Source organism: Kogia breviceps, chromosome 1 (assembly GCF_026419965.1).
Source record: "Kogia breviceps isolate mKogBre1 chromosome 1, mKogBre1 haplotype 1, whole genome shotgun sequence".
NCBI lineage: Eukaryota > Metazoa > Chordata > Mammalia > Artiodactyla > Physeteridae > Kogia > Kogia breviceps.
Genome location: NC_081310.1, coordinates 46786996 through 46810015, shown reverse-complemented (window position 1 = coordinate 46810015; position 23020 = coordinate 46786996). Strand labels below are relative to the sequence as shown.

Sequence of the window (23020 nt, the reverse complement as noted above, 5' to 3'; positions counted from 1 at the left end):
CTGTACTTCAAAACCAAAAAAATTTTTTTGAAGAAATACCTACAATAGAATAAAGGAAGAAAAAGACTAACTGATCACTCCCCTTCCCAAGAAAGGGTTGAAATATGCAGGAAATATGGAAATACAGAGGAGATCCTAACAAAACACAACTAACTCTTCCCAATTTTTGGTTTTGTTTTTGTTTTTGTTATTTTTCTTGGCCATGCTGTGCGGCAGGCAGGATCTTAGTTCCCCAACCAGGGACTGAACCCGTGACCCCTGCAGTTGGAAGTGTGAGTCCTAACCACTGGACTGCCAGGGAATTCCCAACTCCCAGTTCTTCCCAATTTTGAATAGCAAGAACATACCCAGAGTAGGTTCTGGGAAAAACTGTACACAAACAATTTTGAACCCCTTCTACTCTGCCTATCAATAGCATTGAAGGACAATGAGCCAGAAGACCTAAGCGTAAGTACAAGCATAGCAAGTATATGAATTGGCAGCCAGGCCAAACATTATACAGACACTTGAAATTTTATACAACCCCCAAAACTTTATACAGACCCCCAAAAATGTTTATGGACGCCCCTCAAAACTTTTTATGGACATCTGACAAAGTGGCAGCATCAAAAAGGGGGAAGAAATCACAAATGGATTAAAGCCACTTCTGTGACCATTCATGTCTCTTGTAGCATCATAACACAAGCAACTCTTGTAAATCAACATATAAGACAGAAAATCCAATAGAAAACATGGGAAAGAATGTCAATTCCTAATTCACAGCAAGGGGAAAACACAATGCCTTTCAAGCACGTAGAAAGATGTTCCAACTCACTAGTAATCAAAACATGCGAATTAAAATAATAAAATAACACTTTACACCCATTAAGTTATTAGAAAATTAGAATACCAAGTATGTTAGGGAGGATATGGAGAAACAAGAATCTTCATAAAGAGTTACTCTAACTAGCAACCTACATTGCATATTCATATACTTATGACCCAGTAATCCCACTCTTGAGATTATTTGCAAATAGGTACAGATATAAACATATACAAATCCTGGAGTATATGTGTAGCATGTGTGCACATATATGTAAATATATATGTATAGCTGTGTTTATATATGTGTGTCTGTGTATGTGTGTGTACAGCTAAGAGAGAAACATCCACATCTGTCAACAGGGAATACCTATGAGGATACTTGCAACAAACTGGATACTTCTTGTTGCAGTAGGGAATTAGAGGCAGCCTTAATGCTCAAAATTACTAGACTGGAGAAATAAAATGTACCTAGATAATATACTACAAAACATCATGCAACAGTCAACAGGAATGAACCAAAGGTACATGGAGCACCATTGCTGGATATTTTGTGAAGTGAAAATAGAAATTAAAATAGGATCTGTGACACAATACAATTTACATAAAATTAAAATACAAAAAAATATATTTCACAGGTATTCATATATTCAAAAACATATATAAATCACAATAGAATAGAAAACCAAGAGAAGAGGTCAGGAGAATAAGAAATGAAGTAAGGGGAGGAATACAATACCTTATTCAACAAAATCTAAAAATGACATCAATAATAAACTGTACCATCATATGCAACAATAAAGAAACAACTCTGCTAATTAAATTATGATAATACTTTCTTATCAGTTAGGAATTTTACCCTTTTCTAAAAAGTTCCTTTAGGCATAAACAAGTTTTATCATACACCACTCTTGTGGAAAAAACACACACACACACATACACTTACATATAATTAGGTTTTCCGGGACTTCCCTGGTGGCACAGTGGTTAAGAACCTGCCTGCCAATGCAGGGGACATGGGATCAATCCCTTGTCCAGGAAGATCCCACATGCCGCAGAGCAACTAAGCCCATGGGCCACAACTACTGAGACAGCGCTCTAGAGCCCATGAGCCAAAGCTACTGAGCCCATGTGCCATAACTACTGAAGCCCACGTATCTAGAGCCCATGCTCTGCAACAAGAGAAGCCACCACAATGAGAAGCCCACACCCCGCAACGAAGAGTAGCCCCCGCTCGATGCAACTAGAGAAAGCCCATGCACAGCAATGAAGACCCAACGCAACCAACCAAATAAATAAATAAAAATAAAATTTAAAAATAATAATAATTATTAGGTTTTCCAACAAATTCTCATTATTCAGGGTCTAACTTTTCTGAATCACTTTTTGACTAAGTCACTGATATCCAGATTTTTCTACATAATATTGTCTATTACTTTGGTAAAGTATCCTTTACAGAGAGAATCCATAATAGAACTAACTAAAAGCTACTGTTCTTGGGATTGTAAGCCAAGTTTATGTTCAGTCAGCTCACCTACATTTGACTCCAGCTTTAGGAATGGTGCTAAACACTTCTAATTCACCAAATTCCAAAATCTCCTCCATCTCTCTCTCCCACTTCAAACATTTAGTTCACAGGGAATAAAAAAGTAATTCAAAATTGTCTGAGAAACTTTCTTCCAATCTGCTGAAATATATATTCATATTCTGAGGCAGGCATTTTCTCTGTTGACACATCTGTATGAAATGACATCTACCTCCAACTGCCACCTAGCCAAGAAGAATTTTTCTTAATTCCATCATTTATAACATATAACCCAATTTTCAAATATGTCAAAGTAAATGAAGCAAAAATTACAATCAAAGAAATATGACAAAGTAAAACAAAGCCAAGAGAGGAGCCTTGGGTGGTGAATGAACAATGTGAACATGATTAGCTCATGACTAGCACTTGAGGTCAAAATTTAACTGACGTGAACTTACCCTCTTACTATACACACTTAGAAAATGGGGGAGGGGGATAAGATAAATGAAGCAACTGCTTTTAGACACTGGACACTAAGCAACACAGTACTGAGATCTCTGAGGGAAGGGGAACAAATGAAGTGAACACTATCATAGATTCAGCTTTCTGTCTTCACAGAAAGTTTCACAGGCCCAAGGAGGGAGCACACAAGCAGAGCATCACAATCTTGCTGAGTTCAGGAAGGATAAAGGGGAAAGAATTTACAGGGCAGAACACCAGAGACGGACGAGCTACAAGAAGAAAATCCTAAAATATCTACATAGTGTTCTCATCAAGTTCATTGTTGAATACTAGTCACACATGCCCAAGGTAAAACTCCACAAGATCACAACATCAGAGACAAAGGATCATTTCCACGGGTTCATTAATACATGAAATACAAGTTAAGAAAAGAAGTGAATCAGAAGATGTCAACAGACAGTATTCAAATTAAAACACAAAAGAAAAAAAGAAAACAGAGCATCTATGGGTTGTGGGTCAATATCAAATGAATCAAAAGAAATACATGAAGAGACAGTGGCTGAAATTTTTTTAAGTAACAACAAAAAAAGACATTTTAGCACATATCCAAGAAGTTCAAAAAACCCCAAGCAGAATTTTTTTAACGTCTTTATTGGAGTATAATTGTTTTACAATGGTTAGTTTCTGATTTATAACAAAGTGAATCAGTTATACATATACATATGTTCCCATATCTCTTCCCACTTACGTCTCCCTCCCTCCCACCCTCCCTATCCCACCCCTCTAGGTGGTCACAAACCACCGAGCTGATCTCCCTGTGCTATGCGGCTGCTTCCCACTAGCTATCTATTTTACGTTTGGCAGTATACATATGTCCATGCCACTCGCTCACTTTGACACAGCTTACCCTTCCCCCTCCCCATATCATCAAGTCCATTCTCCAGTAGGTCTGTGTCTTTATTCCCATCTAACCCCTAGGTTCTTCATGACTTTTTTTCCCCTTAGATTCCATATACGTGTTTACTTCACTCTGTATGACAGACTCTAGGTCTATCCACCTCCCTACAAATAACTCAATTTCGTTTATTTTTATGCCTGAGTAATATTCCATTGTATATATGTGCCACATCTTCTCTATCCATTCATCTGTTGATGGACACTTAGGTTGCTTCCATGCCCTGGCTATTGTAAATCAAGCTGCAATGAACATTTTGGTACACGACTGTTTTTGAATTATGGTTTTCTCAGGGTATATGCCCAGTAGTGGGATTGCTGGGTCATATGGTAGTTCTATTTATAGTTTTTTAAGGAACCTCCATACTGTTCTCCTTACTGGGTGTACCCATTTACATTCCCATCAACAGTGCAAGAGTGTTCCCTTTTCTCCACACCCTCTCCAGCATTTATTGTTTATTTATTTTTATTTTTTTATTTTTTTATTTTTTTGTGGTACGCAGGCCTCTCACTGTTGTGGCCTCTCCCGTTGTAGAGCACAGGCTCAGCGACCATGGCTCACGGGCCCAGCTGCTCCGCGGCATGTGGGATCTTCCCAGACCGGGGCACGAACCCATGTCCCCTGCATTGGCAGGCAGATTCTCAACCACTGTGCCACCAGGGAAGCCCTATTGTTTCTCGATTTTTTGATGATGGCCATTCTGACAGGTGTGAGGTGATATCTCATTGTAGCTTCGATTTTCATTTCTCTAATGATTAATGACATTGAGCATTCTTTCATGTGTTTGTTGGCAATCTGTATATCTTCTTTGGAGAAGTGTCTACTTAGGTCTTCTGCCCATTTCTGAATTGGGCTGTTTCTTTTTTGCTTATTGAGCTGCATGAGCTGCTTGTAAATTTTGGAGATTAATCCTTTGTCAGTTGTTTCATTTGCAAATATTTTCTCACATTCTGAGGGTTGTCTTTTGGTCTTGTTTATGGTTTCCTTTGCTGTCCAAGCAGAATTTTAAAAAACAAAAAAACACCCTGACACATACAATGCATTTAAACTGATAAAGGTAAAAATGAAGAGAAAATCTTGAAGGCAGTCATAGAAAAAAGACACATCACACATAGAGGAACAAAGATAAGAATACAGCAGACCTCTCATCAGAAACTATACTAGCCAAGAGAGTTCAGAGAGCTTCCAGATTGGTTAACACTTGGAGATTCGGGGAGAGTGGCACACTTGGAGATGGCGTGGATGCTCTGCACCCTTTCCCAATACCTTGTCCTATGCATCTCTTCCATGTGGCTGTTCCTGAGTTATAACCTTTCATATTAAACCAATAATAGTCATTATCTAACTTTTAAAGGTGATGGATCATCTGCAAAGAGGGGAACTGCTTGCTGCAATACTCCATAAAGGAAGTATCTATTTCAACTCTTTTGCCCATTTAAAAAAACTGGGTTGGGGAGAGTGGCCAAGATGGTGGAATAGAAAGACCTTGAGCTCACCTCCTCTCACGAGCACACCAAAATCACAATATGCAGAACAACCATCTTTGAAAAAGACTGAAATGTACCAGAAAAAATTTCTACAATTAAAGACATAAAGAAGGAACCCCAAGAAGACCAGTAGGAGAGGCAGATTCGTGATATAATCAAATCCCATATCTCCCCGGTGGGTGACCCACAAACTGGAGAATAATTGTATTACAGAGGTTCTCCCACAGGAGGGAAAGTTCTGAGCCCCAAGTTGGGTCCCTCAGCTCAGGGGTCCAGCACCAGGAAGAAGAGCCCCCAGAGCATTTGGCTTTGAAGGCCAGTGAGGCTTGATTACAGGAACTCCACAGGATTGGGGGAAATAGAGACTTCACTCTTAAAGGGAACACACGAAACCTCACACCCACCGGGACCAAGGGCAAGGGAGCTCTCCCCTGGAGGCTGACATTTTGGTACCAAGACCTGGTCCCACCTAACACCTATAGGCTCCAAGGCTGGGATGCCTCAGGCCAACAACGAACTGGGCAGGCACACAGCCCCACCCATCAGCAGACAAGCTACCTAAAGATTTCCTAAGCACACAGCTCCCTCTAGACATGCCCCTAGACACAGCCTTGCCCACCAGAGGGCCCCAGTTCTACCCACCAGGGGCAGGCATTGGCCCCTCCCACCAGGAAGTGTCACAAGCCTCTAGACCAGCCTCATCCACCAGAAGGCCGACACCAGAAGCAAGAAAATGACAGTCCCACAGCCTGCAGACTGAGTCTGCAAAGGCAGGCCAGATTCTACCCTGGGACTGTCTGGCACCTGGCCCTTGGGTGATGAGAGGGGAGTGCACTGCTGGGATGAGTAAGACGTCTCGAACAGAGGGTCACTTTTCCAAGGTTGAGACCATTGTTAAAATGACCATACTACTCAAGGCAATCTACAGATTCAATGCAACCCCTATCAAATTACCAATGGCATTTTTCACAAAAATATTTTAAACTTGTATGGAAACACAAAAGACTCCAAATAGCCAAAACAATCTTGAGAAAGAAGAACAGCTAGAGGAATCATGCTCCCTGGCTTCAGACTATGTTACAGAGCTACTGTAATCAAAACAGTATGGTACTGGCACTAAAACAGACATATAGAACAACAGAATAGGATAGAAAGCCCAGAAATCAACCCATGCACTTATGATCATTTAATCCACAACAAAGGAGGCAAGAGTATACAATGGAGAAAAGACAGTCTCAATAACTGGTGCTGGGAAACCTGCACAAGTGAAAGAATGAAATTAGAACATTCTCTAACACCATACACACAAAAAAAAACCTCAAAATGGATTAAAGACCTAAATATAAGACCAAATACTACAAAATTCTTAGAGGAAAACACAGGCAGAACACTCTTTGACATAAATTGTAGCAATAATTTTTTGGATCCCTCTCTGAGAGAAATGGAAATAAAAACAAAAACAAACAAATGGGACCTAGTCAAACTTACATGCTTTCGCACAGCAAAGAAAACCATAAACAAAACAAAAAGGCAACCTACAGACTGGGAGAAAATATTTGCAATCGATGCTACCAATAAGGGATTAATTCCCAAAATAAACAGAGAGCTCATGCAACTCAATATCAAAAAAAAAAAAAGACCCAATCAAAAAATGGGCAGAAGTCCTAAACAGACATTTCTCCAAAGAAGACATACAGATGGCCAACAGGCACATGTAAAGATGTTCAATACCACTAATTACTAGAAATGCAAAATCACAACTACAATGAGGTATCACACCAGTCAGAACAGCCATCATTAAACAGTCTACAAATAATAAATGCTGGAGAGGGTATGGAGAAAAAGGAACCCTCCTACACTGTTGGGAATGTAAATTGGTGCATCCACTATGGTAAACAGTCTGGAAATTCCTTAAAAACTAAAAATAGAGTTACCATATGATCTTGCAATTCCACTCGTGGGCATATATCCAGAGAAAACTCTAATTTGAAAAGAAACGTGCACCCCAATGTTCACAGCAGCACTATTTACAATAGCCAAGACATGGAAACAAGCCAAATGTCCATCAACAGATGAATGGATAAAGAAAATGTGGTATATATACACAATGGAATATTACTCAGCCATAAAAAATGAAATAATGCCATTTGCAACAACATGGATGGACCCAGAGATTATCATATTAAGTGAAGTCAGACAAATATTACATGATATCACTTACACATGGAATCTAAAAAAAATGATACAAATAAACTTATTTACCAAGCAGAAAGACTCACAGACATAGAAACAAACTTATAATTACCAAAGGGGATAGTGGGGTGGAGAAGGGGAGGGATAAATTAGGAGTTTGAAACTAGCAGGTACAAACTACTACACATAAAATAGGTAAACAACAAGGACCTACTGTATAGCACAGGGAACTGTATTCCATATCTTGTAATAACCTATAATGGAAAAGAGTCTGAAAGAGGATATACATGTACAACTGAATCACTTTGCTGTATACCTGATACTAAAAAACACTGTATATATATCGCCAAAGACAATGGAGTGACATCTTCAAAATACTGCATGAAAGAAACTTTAAACTTGGAATTTTATACCCAGCAAAAAAAATGTTTGAATATGAAGACAAAACAAGTAATTTTCAAATACAAATAACTTAAAGAATTCATCGTACACAGACCTTCACTGCATGATATATTGAAGTAAGTTCTACGGGAAGAAGGAATACAAAGTGGGACAGCAAATATACACAAAGAAATAAAGAGCTCTAAAAATGGTAAAAATGAATATAAACATGAAACATATTTTATGTTTAATCACTCTAAAACATAAGCAGCACAAAGAGTTCACAGTTGAATATGGAGCATAATACCATCCCTAGAAACAACGAAAGCAGAAAAGGAAAATAAGATAAATGGAAATTAAAATCTAATATGTTAAGATGTACTAAAAAAAATAAAGAAAATGACAAAAGCATTAAAAGATAAAGAAAATTCTCAATTAGATAACCACAGAAACCAAGTATTAGGAAGAAAAACTTATTTGAAAAGAGGTGAAAGAACTCAGAAAAACTTAGAAATAAAGAAAAAGAAAGATGTAAGAGCAAATAAGCATAATGGATACTGATTTAAGAGAAAATTAGATGGCCATTTTAGGCATCTGTTTTGCAACCTTACCACAGAACTTTAGATAGACCAAAAAGTGAACTTAGTACTATCCAAACCATTATTAGTAGTGATTATTTGAACTTTTCATCTTGTCACTGTTTTATTAAAATAATGATCTTCAGTTCAATCTTGTGAAGAAGACATTTTCATACCAACTCCCAAAACTAAAGGTAGATATTACACTGCACAACCTTAAGCTTGCCAAAAGGTTATGTGTGTCATTTAACTGCATTTAAAAACCAACAATGCAGAACAGATATACAGAAAATTACTTAATTCTACTATTTTCTATTTATAAGGCACATCATCTCAGTTAAGCAAGGGTCTTATGGCAATCAGTTTGACTCTCAAGTTAAACTTTTAATCAGTGTATACTCTGCCTAACTTTTTAATGTATTACTTGCTTCAAAAGCAGCGTTCAAACTTATCAAATGGTATAGTAATAATAAATGGTACAATAAGGACATTCCTCAATCCATATATATTTTGGTACTGACACTAACTCCATTACAGTTCCACAAAATGTGTCAACTGTCTCATGGTAGTACTGGTTCTAAGTAACCAAACATTCAATTTTTCAAAGGTTAAGTACTAAAAAACATATCATCAAGATAAATCAGAGCCAGGTACAATTTAGAGTTATTTAGGAAAATAGGGAGTGGTTACATCTTACCTAACAGCACCAAAGAACCACTTTCATATTTTGGTACCAAATGTGAAATCCTGGCAAACACCACCTGATTCCTTTCCGTGATTGTATAATTTACAGTGTCTTTATACATGCATTATATAATCTAAACCTCACAATCCTATAATGGAATACCATTACATCTCAATTTATAAATGAAAAAACAAAGTCAAACATATATTTGCCAGAAGTTAAATCTCAGGGCTTTTAATGCCAAGTACAGTGACCTTTGCCTCATGCTATGATCTCAAAAGATAAAGGAAACAAATACTTACATGCATCACTGTGACCATGAAATTTCAAATCACTATCAATGTGTAGAAAACCTTGGAAAAAACTACTTTGAATATGCTGAAATTTATATACATCCTTTCAAGAGTGAAAGACACCCAGTAAAAGTCAGTAGCCACAGAACTGTTTCTTCTTTCCTCTCAAAATGTCCAAAATTTGACATTTCTCTAGCTGCCTCCTTCCCCTTAAACCAGCTGCTGTGACCATCCCCAAGCCATCCTCCATTCTCAACTGGCCCCAGGTGGATTCAGAACTGAAAGACAAAGAAATAAATGAAAAGGAAAATAATAAACCTCAAATCATTTTTTAACACCTACACTGGTAACACTAGATCTCCAGCACCAATCTTCATAGGCAGCAGTTAAGTTCTAGCCTCTGTCCATTCATCTCACTCCTTCCTAGTTTCACTTGATATGATAAAAAACCCTAAAAATCTTAAAAGTCTCTTTTAATAAAAATTAAGCTCATTTGGTATTTTGCAATGAGATTTTTTTTCCTATCTCCACTAAGACCTGTATTTAACTTCTGCTTATGTCACAGGATTCTATGAATAAGGATAGGAATGGTAAGGAAGAAAAGGAATAGAAGGCAAACTTCTTAGACTCTAATTTAACAATGAAATCTTAAAAAAAAAAAAAAAAGAGGGGGCAGGGTATTCAGAATAGTTGTGTGCTAGCTTCAGGGGCAGGGTTTTCTTAAAAAAACAAAACAAAACAAAACGAGACCACATAGTCTAGGAAAAAAGGACACCATGATTAATACAAGTGATAGGCATGAAAAGATAAGCAGGGGAACCAATCTCTGGTGTTCCGTCCCCCCCAACAAAAGTATACTGGATCAGGAAACCAAATATGGCCAAAGAGTGTCACTACTGATTCCTCCCAGTGTGAAATAACTGCAATACACTCTGAATCTCTTCCTGGATCTTATTCTACTCACACAGTCCCAACATTCCTCTACTTAAACAGAGCATCAGTTCTAATGACTAAAGGCTTAGAGTTGGAGAATAATTTTAATTAGGCTTGTGTAGCTATACGTGGAAAACACCATGACCAGGGCTCACAGGACCTAGTCTTAGATTTAAGGTGGATCTAGGCACTTCAGTACACTTATATGGAATACAGATCTTCACTAGTGCTCCACTCTTTTTTTTAAACTGGCTTCATTCACTTTATTTTTCATAGAAAACTATGTGGTGGCTACAACTGGAGCCTGGGTCCTCTGCACGAAAACTCTGGTGTGAGTCTTTACAAGATGGTCAGTGAATTCCTGATACAGAGACTTGGTAAACACCACCTTTCCAGAGATCAGGAGTGAGATAACTGTAGGTCTTGGAAATGGCATCGAAAGTGGCCTTGGTGAAGTTGCCCAGGGTGGCGGTACAGGCCGGCAGAGGTGTAACAGTCATCAATTCCAACCATCATCACTAGCTTCTTGGGCACAGGGGCTGAGACGATGCCAGTGCCCCTGGGGGCAGGGATGAGGCACACAAGCACTGAGCCACAGCAGCCAGTCACCTTGCAAGGGACGGTATGGAGCTTGCCGATCTTGTCCCCCCAGTAGCCTCGCCGTACGGGGATGACAGAGAGCTTGGCCAGAATGATGGCTCCACTGATGGCAGTGGCTACATCCTTAAAGCACTCGACACCCAAACCAGCATGTCCATTGTAATCCCCAAAGGCAACAAATGCCTTGAACCAGGTCTGCTGGCCAGCACGGGTCTGCTTTTGCACAGGCATAATCTTCAAAACCTCATCCTTGGGCTTCCCTGGTGGCGCAGTGGTTGAGAGTCCGCCTGCCAATGCAATGGACACAGGTTCGTGCCCTGGTCCGGGAGGATCCCACATGCCGTGGAGCGGCTGGGCCCGTGAGACATGGCCACTGAGCCTGCACGTCTGGAGCCTGTGCTCCACAACAGGAGAGGCCACAACAGTGAGAGGCCCGCGTACCGCAAAAAAAAAAAACCACAAACAAACCTCGTCCTTGAGGGATGCCCCCAAGAAAAAGTCAATGTTCTCGGATTCCTTGATGGGCAAAGAGAAGAGACAGATCTCCTCCAGGGACTTGATCTTCATGTCCTCGACCAGGTGGCTCAGCTTGGTGATGGGGAGCCACTCCTCATCCTCAGCCTTGTCTCTGCAAGCTCCTTGGCCTTGGCCCCGACCACGACCCTGGCCCCGGAGGCCACTGCCGAAGTCTCTGCAGAAGCCACCACGGCCGCCCATTCCAGGGCCCCTGGGGCCTCCAGGCCCTGCCACAGCACCAGCGTCATCCGCCATTTGGTGTTTTTACGGAGAAGAAGCTAGTGCTCTACTCTTTATGTGACTAATGCTTCTTTTCCTGCTTCTCAAGGGTATCAGCTTGCAATATACAACTGACCCTTGAATGACAGGTTTGAACTGTGTGGGTTGGCTTACACACAGATTTCTTTCAATAATGAGTACTACAGTACTGCACAATCTGCAGTTGGTTGAATGTACAGATGCAGAGGGACTGCGGATATGGAGGGCTGACTGTAAGTTAAAGTGGATTTTCGACTAGGAAGAGGGTGGGCACCCCAACCTCTGCATTACTCAAGGGTCAACTATATAGCCCTTCCAGCAACAGCACTACATCAAGAACTTTATTTTTTTTTTCAAATAGGCCAATTCAAGTGTTTTTTTTAATTTCAAATTCCTAAAACAAAATATGATTGACCCAAAATATTGTTTCAAGCCAATTCCAACAAGATTTAACTGCTATATTTTAGTCATTAATTCAGAAGAGCACCCAACATAGGCCAATCAGCTGGGAAAGAGAGCAAAGTCCACACAGAAGAAAAACACAGATGCATGTGTAGGAGGGGCTATAGAAACAAAAAGTTCCATTATTTAAGTGTGGACAGGGGAGATACCATACCTAATATGTTTCATTAGACAACACCCCCATCCCATTATCAGGGATAAAAGAAATCCCCAACTACATGGAAGATGTGTTCCTTGTATCCCTATCTGGATTTTTTTAAGTAACTTTTGAAAAAAATCACTTTTAGTTGAGTTTTATTTTATAAATACAGTACTGAATCTAAAATACAATCCAATTAAATTAGTCTTCTATTCTTGAACTGAAAATCCAAACACTATATATTGAATATAACATATAGAAAATGCATTCAACCAAACAGTGAAAGTCTGGACCTCAACTTTTCTCTGAATTTACTTTGGCCACCAAAAAAATATCCTACTGACTGACCCAAGTTAACTATTGCAGATCAAAATAGTAATAAAAGAATGATAAATAAATCCATAAAAAGATGCTCAACATCACTAGTCAATAGGGGAATACAAATTAAAACCACAATGAAATACTACTTTATACCCACTACACAGGCTATAATCAAAAAAAGAAAAGAACAGAAAAATAATACATATTGGTGATGATGTAGAGAAACTGAAACCCTTGCACATTACTGGTGGAAATGTAAAATGGTGCAGCCTCTGTGGAAAACAGTTTGGCAGTCCCTCAAAATGTTAAACATAGAATTACCACATTACTTCAGCAATTACACTCCTAGGTAAATACTGCAGAGCCTGGAAAACATAATGTTCAAACAAAAACTTCCACATGAATGTTCATCGGAACATTATTCACAATAAATAAAAAATGAAAACAACCCAAATGTCTATCAACCGATGAATGGATAAAAGAAATGTGGTCTATTGCTAGAATGGAATATTATTAAGCCATAAAAAGTGATACACACTACAACATGGAGAAACCTTAAAAAGATTATGCTAATTGAAAGGCACCAGACACAAAAGACCACATATTGTATAATTCCATTTATATGAAATGTCCAAAAAACACGCAAATCTATAGAGACAGAAAGCAAATTAGTGGTTGCCAAGGGAAGAGAAGGAGAGTGATTGCTTAATGAATATAGGGTTTCCTTTTGGTGTGATGAAAATATTCTGGGATTAGATAGTGATGATAGCTGCACAACACTGTCAATGTACTGAATTGCACAGTTTAAATGGTTAAAATGGTGAATTTTATGAGGTATGAATTTTACCTCAATTTTTTTTTTTAAATAGAGAACTATTGAGGGAGTAACTGGAATGGATCCTACAGAATGGAAGCATACTATTATAAGATTCTTACATTGTATATGAAATGACATAACATAATTTTAGAATATAAAAAACTATGAATGAGTACTATAAACCTTAGAGCAAACAATCCCCCCAAAAACACACAAACATCCTCCTCAACTATCACTAATAAGTCAACTGTAGAAACAAAACAGAAATCTTAAAAACACCCAATTAATCCAAAAGAAGGCAGGAAAAGAAGGAAAAAAGACAAAAAAGGAATAGAAGAATAGAGGGGACAAACAGAAAACAAAGAGCAAGCAAGACATACACATAAAACCAAGCACATCATAACTATGTTAAAATGCAAAAAGTCTAACCAAGCCACTTAAAAGGCAAATTGTCATAATAAATAAAAAAGAAAGACTCAAACATATGCTATCTACAAGAAACCTACTTTAAAAATTAAAACAGATATAGAAGTAGTGAAGGACCAAAAAAAAATGCTACGTAAACACTTAAAGAAAGCTGGAGAGGTTATGCTAACAGACTAAATAGATTTCAGAACAACAAATATTACCAGCAATAAGCAAGGACATTTCAAAATAATAAAGGGATCAATCCACCAACTCTAAATGCATGTGCCCTACTAATAAAGTTTCAAAATATGTGAAACAAAACTGACAGAATTGCAAGGAAACATAGCAAAACCCACAATTACACTTGGAATGGTTAAAGATTTTAACACCCCTTTCAGTAATTGACAGAACAAGTATATAGAAAATCAGGAGTATACAGAGTTTAACACATCAACAAACTTGACATTTATAGGATATACCAGTCTACACACTGCAGAAAACTCATTTTTTTCAAATGCATATAGAACATTAACCAAGATAAAGCTTATCGTGAACCATGAAACAAGTCTCAATAAATTTAAAAGGACTGAATTCACACAATTCATATTCTCTGAATGAAACTGAATTGTATTAGAACTCAATAACAGAATATCCAGAAAATTCTCATTTAGAAATTAAAACATTTCTAAATAATCCATTCTTCAAATAAGAAATCACAATGGGGACTTCCCTCGTGGCACAGTGGTTAAGAATCCACCTGCCAATGCAGGGGACATGGGTTAGAACCCTGGTCCAGGAAGCCTCCACATGCCACAGGGCAACTAAGCCCGTGTGCCACAACTACTGAAGCCCGTGCACCCCAACAAGAGAAGCCACTGCAATGAGAAGCCCACGCACCACAACGAAGAACAGCCTCCCTTCACCGCAACAAGAGAAAGCTTGCAGGCAGCAATGAAGACCCAATGCAGCCATAAATAAATAAATAACCCAAAAAGAGTTTTTAAAAAATCCGTGGAAATGACGAAAGGTATACTAAACTGAATGAAAATTAATGCAGGGATTAGAAAGGGAAACTAATAGAATTAAATGTTTTTCTTAGAAAAGAAGGCCAAAATAATCTAAGATTCTGTAGTCAGAAGCCAGAAAATGATGAAAGTCAAAGAGACTAATAAAAATAAAGCCAAATATCAGTGAAATAGAAAATGGACAAACATTTAGAAAATCAATAATACCAAAACCAGTTATTTGAAAAGATTAATAAAACTGACAATCCTCTGGCTAAACTGTTCAAGGAAAAAAAAAAAAGAGAAAACACAAATTACCAGTATCAAGAATGAAAGAAGGGACATCCCTCCAAATCCTACAAACATTTAAAACATAAAGAAGTATTACAGCCTAAGTCAGAAAGAGAAAATAAAATATTGTATATTAACGCATATATGTGGTATCTAGAAAAATGGTACAGATGAACTGGTTTGCAGGGCAGAAATAGAGACACAGATGTAGAGAACAAACGTATGGACAAGGCTGGGAAGCAGGGAGGTGGTGGTAGTGGTGGGGGTGGTGGTGGGATGAATTGGGAGATTGGGATTGACATGTATACACTAACATGTATAAAATAGATAACTAGTAAGAACCTGCTGTATAAAATAAATAAATAAAATAAAATTCCAAAAAACAAAAAAAGTATTATGAACGTATGCCAACAAATTCAATAGCTTGGGTGAAATGGAGAAATCCCTTGGCAGACAAATTACCGAAGCTCACTTAAGAAATAAAGAACCTGAATTGCCCTTTACCAATTAAAGAAACTGGAATAGTAAATAAAAACCTTGCCATAAAAACTATGGCTTCACTGATGAATTCTACCAGACACTTAAGAATGAAACATACCAATTCCACAAACTCTTTCAGAAGACAGAGATGAGCCGAACTGTATCCTCTCCCAAATCCATACATTGAAATCCTAGCCCTCATCAGAAGGCTGTATTTGGAGACTGGGCCTTAAAGAGCTAATTACGATAAAATGAGGTCATATACGTGGGACCTAATCCCAATATGACTGGTGTCCTTATAAGAGATTAGGACACAGAAAACACACAGACCCAGGGACAACCATGTGAAGGCACAACAAGAGGGGGCCACCAGCATGTCAAGGAGAGAAGCCTCAGAAGAACCCAAACCTAACAACATCTTGATCTTGGACATCCAGCCTCTAAAACTGTTGAGAAAGTAACTTTCTATTTTTTCAGCTACCCAGTCTGTAATTATGTTATAGCAGCCCTAGCAAACTAATACACCCTGATATCAAAACCAAAAAATATAAAGTAAATATATGTATATTATAAGAAAACCATAGACCAATATCACTCATAAATAAAAATACAAAATATCTCTTTAAGAAAATCAGTAAATAGGGCATAAAATTGGAAAGGAAAGAAGTAAAACTATATTGATTTTCAGATGACATGACTGTCTTCTCAGAAAATCACATCGGTTCTACCAAAAAACTATTAGAAGTAATAAGTGAACTTAACAGTTCACTTATTATTGACACAAGGTCAATACACAAAAATAAATTTTATTTTTAAATTAGCAACAATTAGAAATTGAATAGCAAATTAGCAATTTTTAATTAGAAATTAAAATAACATAACAGCATCAAAAACATGAACTACTTAGGAGTAAGTTTAACAAAACGTGCAAGATCCAAAAACTGATAACTATAAAACTCTTCTAAGAGAAATTAAAGACCTAAATAACTGGAGAAACATACTATGTTTATGGCTCAAAGATTCAATATTGTTAAAATGTCAAATCTTCCCAAATTGAGTCACAGATTCAAAGTAATTCAAATTAAAATCTTAGCATGCTTTTTTTAAGAAATTGGTAAACTAAAATCTATGAGGAAATGCAAACACCCTAAATAACTAAATCAACTTTGAAACAGAGGAACAAAACTACACTATCTGATTTCAAGATTTATGACAATGATACTGAAATCCAGACAGTGTCGTACTGGCATAAGGATAAACACATAGATCAATGGAACAGAATAAAGACTCCAGAAATAAACATACATATTAATTAATTTTTGAGAAAGGTTCCAAGAAAATTCAATGAACAAAGATGGTCTTTTCAACAAATGGGTGCTACAATAACTAGACATCTACAGTGAAGGGAAAAAATCTTCAACCCTCACCACACACAGTATATAAAAATTAACATGAAATGATTATATACCTAACCACAAAAAAGCTATAAAGCTTCTAGAATATACAAGAAGACTTAGACAACAATTTCTTCGATAGAACACAAAAGTCATAGACTGTAAAAGAAAAAAAATCCATAAATTGGACTTAAAATTTTAAACTTTTGCACTTCAGAAGACTGCTCAGAACACTAAAAAGAAAACAACAGACTGGGAGAAAACATCACAATATTTGGGACTTACATGCAAATTATGACAATAAGATACTACATACACGCCTACTAGAATGACTGAAATTTCAAAGACTGAAAACAGCAAGTGTTGGCAAGAATGTGGAACTGAAACTCATACATTGCTGGTAGAAATGCAAAATGATAGTCATTTTAGAAAGCAGTTTTGCAGTTTCTAATAATGCTAAATATACACTTGGCAATACAACCCAACAATACACTCCTATGTATTTACCCAAGAGATGTGAAGACAGGTCCACACAGAAACCTGAATGTGAATGTTTACAACAGCTTTCTTTACAATCACTGAAAACTTTAGAAACAAAGAAACTCAAATATCTTTTAACTGATGAGTATATAAAGAAATCACGTTATATCCATGTAATGGAATATTACTCAGCAATTAAAAGAAAATTAGTGAGACATTCAACATTATTGAATCTCAAAAACATTACTCCAAATAAAAGAAGTCAGGCACAAAAGTCTACATAGTGAATGACTCCATTAATATAAAATCCTAGAAAAGGCAAAACTATATTGATAGAAAACAGATGACCAGTTGCCAGGTGTCACAGATGAGGTTCGAAGACAGAGTGCAAAGGTGTATCGCACACTGAACTTTCTAGTGTGATGGAAATGTTCTGTATCTTGATTAGGGTGGTAACATAGATGTATTCATTTGTCAAATTCATTGAACTATACACATAAAACTGGTGACTGCTATGGTATGCAAATTATATCTTAATAAAGCTGATTTTAAACAAAATCTCCAGCCTCTGAAAGGCAAAGGAATATAGTGGTTAAGAACTTGAGCTTTGAGCCAAAACGTCTGGATATAAATACTGATACCACCATTATTAACTATACGAACTGAGCTTTGAGCCAAAAGCCTATCCTTAAACTAAACTGAGGCCTCATACCCAGTAAGTACTTATACATTGTACATAAATATGTAACCAAAAGTTTCATCAAACTATCTTTTCATTCCCAGTAAGTACTTATACATTGTACATAAATATGTAACCAAAAGTTTCATCAAACTATCTTTATAATGACAGGTTCTATGATACCTGCTATTTTATTTCACTTTTTAATAGTTTGGAAAACAGTTATAGTAGCAAGAATGGTCAACAAATTTCATCTTTAGGGCTAAATGTAATTAATAGGTAGTGGTTGCCTGTAGTGCTATGTTGAGAACCGTGAGACAACATCTGAATTCCGAAGAGTATTTAACATCTGCCATGGTACTAAGAGAAGCAATAATGCCAGGATGTGATACTATAATTATGTGATTAAAAGTCTTTCTTCACATTATATCATGAGTTCCTTCAGGATAGTCCATTTTTAATAGTTTGACATGAGAATTTATTAAATGGTAGATGGACTTCATGTAGATTCTACCTACATTTTGTCAGGCAGAGGTAACCTTCCCACAACGGGCTTACTATCTACCTAAAAATACTTATTTCTGCTACAACTCAGAGATTATCTGGGACTTGAAGAGGGAAAAGGGTTCTTTCAGGGGGGTGGAAAAGCTAATGCAGAGGCAGTAGTAATGTGATAACCTAAAAGAAAGAAGTTGTCTTCCAAACACAGGCTATACTCGTACTTTAAATGAATCATGTAAGAAAAATTTGAAAAATCAAAGTAACAAAGACTTCCTCTGAATGTCAGAGATTTATCCAACTTCAAGCTATATACTACTCTCTACTGTACTACAGATTCTCCATCTATAAAACAGTTAGAATTATCTGCAACTTGATGATACTTCCAATCCTTTGTTTGAAAGAAATATTAAAGTAAAAACTATAAATCCCTAAAATGTTCATCAATTCTGCAATTAAATATAAACTTACTTTCAAATATGAGTCAGGAGAGGCCAATATGTATTACTGATAATTAGGCATTTGACCTTAAATCAACCATTCTCAAGGAGGGGAAGAGGACATGTCATTATTACCAAGGGAGCTTCTGCAAACTACACTGCCCACTCCAGCCTCCAATTCAGTTTTGTCCTGTTGGGATATGGGCAGGCAACAGGCAAGGGGAGGGAGTAGTTAAGGATAAAGACATTTATCTCCCGTGATTATGAAACAGCTGTTTCCCTTCAGTCTACCACATTTAAGAACCACGAGGCTAAATACATGTACTTCAACTTATAGATATGAAATTTTAAAATTCCATACAAAGAAAGCACTGAATTGAGAATTGGGAGATATGAGTTTTAATTTTGTCCTTGAGCTGTCCAATCTGAAACCAAGTTACTTAACTTCTCTGTATCTCAATGAGAATACAATTATATTAGTATTATATTAAAGGTGGAAGTTCTATATAACTTCACAGAATTGCTCTAGGATAAAATGAAATATTAAGTATAAACATATCTTTAAAATGTGATGAATAAGGAACTGTTATCATTATTCAAACTTAAGCCTCATTTAGATGTAAAAGCTTAGAATAATTTGTATTGGTTCACAGTTTGACCTTGAAGCAGAAAAGACCAACCACCCAGAGCCAATGAGAAATGAAAAGGATTCCTTGGGCCTTGCCTAATCCTCACCTTCCTACCCCAAATGCTTGGCCAAATCAAATCCAGCTTGAGAATCAGGAAAACTGATTTCCATTCATGAATTCTTCTGAATATTCAACCTCACCAGAAAAAGAAACAGAGGACTATGAGATTCTTAGAAAGTGAAATATTCGGAATTTTTAACTCATGATTCTCACTGGACACTTCCACTTGGAATATAAAAGAAAGCAGAAAAATCTAAACAACATGGTTAAGACTCAAGAGACCGGATTTTAATTTTTAAAAATCAGTTGACAGACTAATAGAAATTTTAATAATCTTACCCCTAAAAAATAAAATTGGTGCCAGCTGCTTATACTCTCCCATCCCTCTCCAATTTCCTATAAAATGGCTTATCATAAGTATAATGAAGTGCATACAGTGCCTGGCAGACAGTGAGTGCCAAAGAAATATCTGTTGAATAAATGATTAATTTCCTTCTTTCTCACACCTTTTACACTATCCTAGTGTACCTATATGGATGCTGGCATGTTTGTTTTCTTTTAACCTACTAAAAAGTGAAATGCAAATGGAGGCTAAAAAGACAAACTGTGCAAACCCTCACTTTACTTCATTAGCTTCTACTTTATCTTATGGGATGCTCTACTGGCTATGAATACAAACACATCTTATACTCAACGATAAACTGCTCAAATTATTTATAAATAACAATTACAATTATAGTCCAGTTTCAGTGAAAAATGAATCAATTCTGAATCCAGAATAATTTATGACAAAAGCAAAAGTATGAATAAAGACATTTTTACTGCAAGACCTAGAAACTATAAGTCTAATCAATAACTTTCCTACAGTCCCAACTTCTAGTCTTATCATATTTAATGACAACAACTTGGACCATCTTCAACCATGAAGTGAATCAACTTCCCCTATAGTGACAGTGCAAGCCAACTTCCTACATCACTAGTATTCTAGTCTATCAACAATTTCCTCCAGAGGAAAAGCACAAAATCTACCAGTTCTCACTCAGCTAAAAGCAAACCCTTTCTTGCAATCTTATCATTTGAATTGGCTTTTGAACACAAAACCCAACGAAAATCGAAACACTCTCAAGCAAGACAATCAACTCCATCTTTCACTTAATAGGTATAATCCCTCTATGCCAAATGTCATAACTGAGGACTACTGCGTAGCATTCAAGATGCTAACTATGATGACAACACGTCTAATTCCTAGCTTTTCTCAAATCCGAAGTTCCAGTATACGCTGATGTGCTAATACAAGTGTAGTGCAGTCACATCTAACACATGGATGATACTTAATAAACGTGGTCCCCTCTTTCAAGACATTCAGTTGAGAGGTGGAAGTTTTTGTGAACAGACTTTCTTGACTACAGGAGCCTCAACAACAGATTTAAAAGTGACCCAGCCTTTGAAGCGGGAGGAGATAATTTACACGTACACACGATGGATATTTACATCAAATACCACTTCTTAAAAAACAGCCATACCCATGTTTAGAGCATCATCTACCATGCCTCAATAAGCATATTCTGACCCACAACTCCCTCCCTCAGCATCCCGGGAAGCTTAATCCTCTCCCTTTACAAGTTTAATTCACCTCAACGAGCAATCCGGACTGACAGGGTACCTAATTCACCAGCGAGGCAGAAAATTCAAGGCCCAACCTCCGTGCCCAACTTTCCCCTTTTATGCACAGCCATTTATTTGGCCTTTCATCTCCCCCTTATGTATTATTCCCTAACCTCCCTTCACTTCTCCCCACCAGCACTGATCTCCTTAGCACTCCCACCCTGCCTCAGGACTCCAACATTCCCCCACCTCAGCCCACCAACCGCTGCAAACGCCCGAATGCCCCTGCAGACACCGCCACAGCGCCCAACAGATCGCCCCCACCCCCGGACCCCAGCAGCCCCAGGAGCAGAAACTCCTATCGCAGAGAGGGCGAGGAGGCTGTTCGTCCAACCCACCAGACGAAGTCGTTGCTTTTGTCCTCGTAGGAGTTGATGAGCCCGTTGCACAGGGGGGCAAGCAGAGGTCGCTTCCTGCTGCCGCTCCCTAGGCTGGAGCTGCTCCCTCCTACGGCGGCGCTGGGCCTGGCTGCGCAGCTGAGCCGGGACAGGCCCGCGGACACCGCCCCGCCGCCGCTCCCGCCGCCGCTGCCGGACACTGCGGCCGCCACCAGCACAGGCCGCACCGGGCCCCCGAGGCCGCCCGAGCCCGCGGCCTGGGCCGCCCCGCCGGACCCCAGCGCCGCGGCCGAAGCCGCTACGGAAGGGGGCGACGGGGAAGAGGATAAGGACGAGGAGGCGGAAGTCACCGAGGAGGCCGCAGAGGAGCCAGGGCTGGTCCCGGCTGAGCCCGACCCGGCCTGGCGGCTCCCGGACATCGTGACTCCCTCCCCTCCGGCTGGGCGCTCGGAGGACAGGGACCGCGACCGCGACCCGCCGCCGCCTCCCTCCCCTCTGCCTCAGTACATCCTGAGTAGGCGCGCCGCGCCGGGAGGTGGGGCTGAGGAACAATAAAGTTGATTTTTGTACGGCAACCACACAACAGCGCCCGACGGGAGGGGGCGGAGGGAACTATTAAAACAAGAGCAGGAACCACTACCGCTCTCTAGGCCGCCGCCGCCGCGATCGCCGCCGCAGCCAACCCGGGCGCTCCGTGGGCCGGCCGTGCGCGCACGCGAGCGGCGGAAGGGGCGGGAGCGGCGGGGGATACAACTTTAGACACGGCCCGGGCGGCGCTCAGACAAGCACAACGTGCCCTAGGCGGCGGCGGCGGCCTAGTAGCGACCGCCGCCCTCGTCAAGAGCTGGTTTCCTTCGTGACGTGCCCAAGGGTAGGGCCGTCTCAGTGGGTGAAAGGGCAGCGGAGAGAGGAACGGATGGTAGGAGTGGCGAAAAGGGTTGGGGAAAGGGGAGGGGGGAAAGCGCTCCAAAAGCGACTGCGCACGCGCGCCCTGGACGCCGACCCTTGCGGGTTACCCAAGGTCCCCGCTCCAGGCCAAGAAAAGAGGTGCTGGCGCGGGGCAGTTGCACCACGCATGCGTTAGGGCGACCCGCCTTCCTGAACGTTAACCGGGAGCGGTAGCTGTCGCTTGGGAGGCTGGCAGTATGACCCAGTGGCGAGGGCACGACAGGTACTTACGAATCGGGGAATGAACGCCCTGAAGACTGGGGCACACGGAAAGAATCTAGAAGCTCTGAGCAGTTGAAA

At 39.1% G+C, this 23020-nt stretch overlaps 1 protein-coding gene and 1 pseudogene across 5 annotated transcripts in view; both read right to left on the bottom strand.

The window, feature by feature from the left end:
- The window catches only part of COP1 (COP1 E3 ubiquitin ligase), a 284440-nt gene extending 262162 nt beyond the window's left edge, over window positions 1-22278 (bottom strand). For all 5 annotated transcript variants that reach the window (XM_059051973.2, XM_067031134.1, XM_059052006.2 and 2 more), the window contains exon 1: window positions 21773-22278. In XM_059051973.2, coding sequence (XP_058907956.1) covers window positions 21773-22191 — 419 coding nt within the window. In that variant the 5' untranslated portion in view covers window positions 22192-22278. The remainder of the gene's footprint in view (window positions 1-21772) is intronic.
- On the bottom strand, window positions 10574-11664 carry LOC131749954 (small ribosomal subunit protein uS5-like; annotated as a pseudogene).
- Window positions 22279-23020: the final 742 nt, after the last annotated feature.